Source organism: Cucurbita maxima, unplaced genomic scaffold, assembly GCF_002738345.1.
Source record: "Cucurbita maxima cultivar Rimu unplaced genomic scaffold, Cmax_1.0 Cma_Scf00006, whole genome shotgun sequence".
Lineage (NCBI taxonomy): Eukaryota > Viridiplantae > Streptophyta > Magnoliopsida > Cucurbitales > Cucurbitaceae > Cucurbita > Cucurbita maxima.
In genome coordinates this window covers 3,463,342-3,466,496 of record NW_019272022.1, presented here as the reverse complement: position 1 = coordinate 3,466,496, position 3,155 = coordinate 3,463,342, and the positions used below count along the sequence as shown (strand labels likewise).

Genomic DNA, 3,155 nt, shown 5'->3' with positions numbered 1-3,155 from the left:
TTTTTTTTTTTTTTTTTTTTTTTTTTTTTTTTTTTTTTTTTTTTTTTTTTTTTTTTTTTTTTTTTTCTCTGTCAGATGAAACAAATAAGAACTGCACTTGCAATTGCTTCATTATTGAATCGTACACTGGTAAGAACACTTGAATCCGATGGCAGTTTTTATTTAAGTTTCGCAATAGTTTCGTCACAGCAAGTATGTGTCTCTAATCAATTGAAACCACATCTCCTTGATGTTCATTGTTGTGAACTCTAGATAATGCCTCAACTATGGTGCCGGTTAGATAGGCTATGGTTTGGACATCCCGGAGTTCTGCCGGGTTCAGTGACTCGACAACCTTTTATTTGCCCATTGGATCATGTTTTTGAGGTATCTCTAAACTTGTATTAATGTGATTTTCATCATCATGCTAGTCTAATTCCAAAACTAGATAGCTTCTATGGGGGATTGCAGGCATGGTCAGATTTAGATGGCAATAATATTCATATTCAACTAATCTGCTACAGAAAGAACACCATACATTCAACACACATTAAATTGACTTTAACCTGTCTGGTTGACTTCAAAAAGGGACATTTTTGTTCATTTATACTGTCAATGTCCGAGATATGATATGTTTTTATTCTTTTTTATGTGAAGCAGGTTAATGTGATGTTGAAAGACTTACCAGAGGAAGAGTTTGGCCCAGGAATCAACTTTAGAGAATATTCCTTCTTGAACAATCCATTACTCCCAAATCAGGTCAGTGACTGTACTTGTTATAGAAACTGTTAGTTTTTCACTTTTTCTTGACTAATAGCATTTGCTGAGGAAGTTTTCCCTTGTTTATGTCTTTAGGTGAAAGAATCATGGCTTGATGTTCATCTTTGTAAACAAGGTAGTGAAGATTGTCAGCCATCAAATGATACAGTACATCCCGGCGTCCTCAAATTTCCTAAGGGCAGCAACGAAGACACGGTAATTAGTGCTTTTGACATATGAACTTTTTCACTCTAATAAAAAAGAGTTTATGAACAACTCAAGCTCACCGCTAACAAATATTATCTGCTTTGACCCATTACAAATGGTACCAAAGCCAAACATCGGGTGGCGTGCCAGCGAGGACGTTGGGCCCCTGTGGGATGGATTGTGAGGTCCCACGTTGGTTGGAGAGGGGAACGAAACATTCGTTATAAGAATGTGGAAACCTCTTCCTAATAGAGGCACATTTTAAAACTATGAGGCTGACAACAATACGTAACGGGCCAAAACGGACAATATTTGCTAGCGGTGGGCTTGGACTGTTATAGTTTAATCTTTTAGTAATATGATGATTGTATTACACAACTCGGATAAATACGCATCTTAAACTTTCGAAAGTTTCTGGGGCTGCGTACAATGGAACAGCATTGAGATTGAACGACTACTTTCGTAGTTCTAGAGCAACATATTACAGATTTTACCTTTTAATGCAGCCTTAGATTAGGTAGCCATGAATATTTTGTGATACGAGATGCCTGTGTTCGTGAAGGTTTAACCGTTAAAAATGCAGTTCTGGTTTGCTTCAGACATCTGTTTATCCATTCTAGGAATGAATCCCCTTTTGCTTGTTGCAAGTCTCCATTGAACTTACTCTATTATATTTGACGTTTTTCCTGTAGTTCAAGGCAATATTTTCCACTTTCAAGGATGTCAAAGTCATCCAGTTCTCCACAATGCAAGACGCTTTCCCTGGTTTCTCTGATAAGGTAACAAAAACATACCCTTTTCATCCATTTGATAACCAAACAGATTTCATGTCAAGTCTCATAAACATTGATTAAAATTTAATGGAACAGAAAAGGGAAGAGCAGTTCAAGAACCGTGTCAAGCGTTACGTTGGCATATGGTGTTGTGTGGAGAATACTACTATTGGCCACATATATTATGACATGTACTGGGATGAGACGCCCGATTGGAAACCACACCCACCTCGAACACCTGAGGAAGATCGACCACATTTTTAAGTCTAAAGGAAAGGAAGATAGACTCGAGAATGATTTATTTATCACTCTGAGGAGTTCAAAGCAGAGGCTCAGATGGTATCGTTGGAGGTCGAAATCGAGTGTACTTTCTTACTTCGCGTTCTCACGAATCGTGAAAGAGCAAAAGAATACAGATAGACTTGATTTAGTTCCCACTCATTCTGTAGATGAGCAGACTTGTTATTTGTGTAAGATGGAAAAGAGGATTTGTTATCTCTGAATGAGTGGAAGTTTTGACTTTTTTGGCTCAAATAAAAGGGAGGATGTAAAGTGCACAACATTCCAAGAGCCCATTTCACATTTTGAAACGATTTATGTATAAACATTCATAAACATACTAGTAAAAAGAGTATCACGTTGCATTCGAACTTCAAATGGTTGAGGTTTAACGTGTTAATAGTCTCACATTCTTAATGTAGTCAATAGAGAATCAACTTTGATTTATCGATAAATCACAAAATGCTAGACTGTTTAAATCACAAAATGCTTAGACTGTTCGCTCGCATCAAACTCTGTTCTTAAAAACCTCTTAAAGTTCCAACTGTGTCGAAAACATACAAAATATCTTCAGTTTTTTCTTTAAATCCCACACACACACACACACACACATATATATATATATATGTATATATGCGTATGTATGTGATCTTCTTAAATAACTCTAAGTTTCAACTGTGTCGAACAATATACAAAATATAAAAAGTTTTTCCCTAAATCCCAAAATATTGTATAAGTTTTTTTTTTAAAAAAAAAACTTTAAAAGAAACATCTACATGTACATTTTAATTTGAATTAGGAATTCTTCCGGCAATACAAACAATTATTAACTATAAATATTGGATAGAACATAATACCACGATGTATTACAAAATTAATATAAAGTATGAAACAGAAACATTACAAAGAAGGCAGCCAGCCAATACGAGTTAAGATTTCAGAGCTCAAATGATGAAAGAAGAATGAGATGAAGAGAAAGTAAATAAACACAAATCTCGTAGTGTAATTAAACTCTCTACTCATCATACCTTTTGACTCCAACGAAAGAAAATTGCCGCATTACAACAAATCTAAAATGTGTAAAAATTCTATTTGTTCCTCAAAATGTGTTTGCAAATCTTAAAAGATACAAACTAAAAAGCATGGGGGGGGGGGGGG

At 35.4% G+C, this 3,155-nt stretch overlaps 1 protein-coding gene across 1 annotated transcript in view; it reads left to right on the top strand.

The window, feature by feature from the left end:
- The window catches only part of LOC111480950 (arabinosyltransferase XEG113-like), a 6,665-nt gene extending 4,380 nt beyond the window's left edge, over window positions 1-2,285 (top strand). Inside the window, exons 8-13 of the mRNA XM_023126189.1 lie at window positions 76-129; window positions 253-366; window positions 640-738; window positions 835-954; window positions 1,638-1,724; window positions 1,815-2,285. Coding sequence (XP_022981957.1) covers window positions 76-129; window positions 253-366; window positions 640-738; window positions 835-954; window positions 1,638-1,724; window positions 1,815-1,982 — 642 coding nt within the window. The 3' untranslated portion in view covers window positions 1,983-2,285. The remainder of the gene's footprint in view (window positions 1-75; window positions 130-252; window positions 367-639; window positions 739-834; window positions 955-1,637; window positions 1,725-1,814) is intronic.
- The last annotated feature ends 870 nt before the right edge of the window (window positions 2,286-3,155 follow it).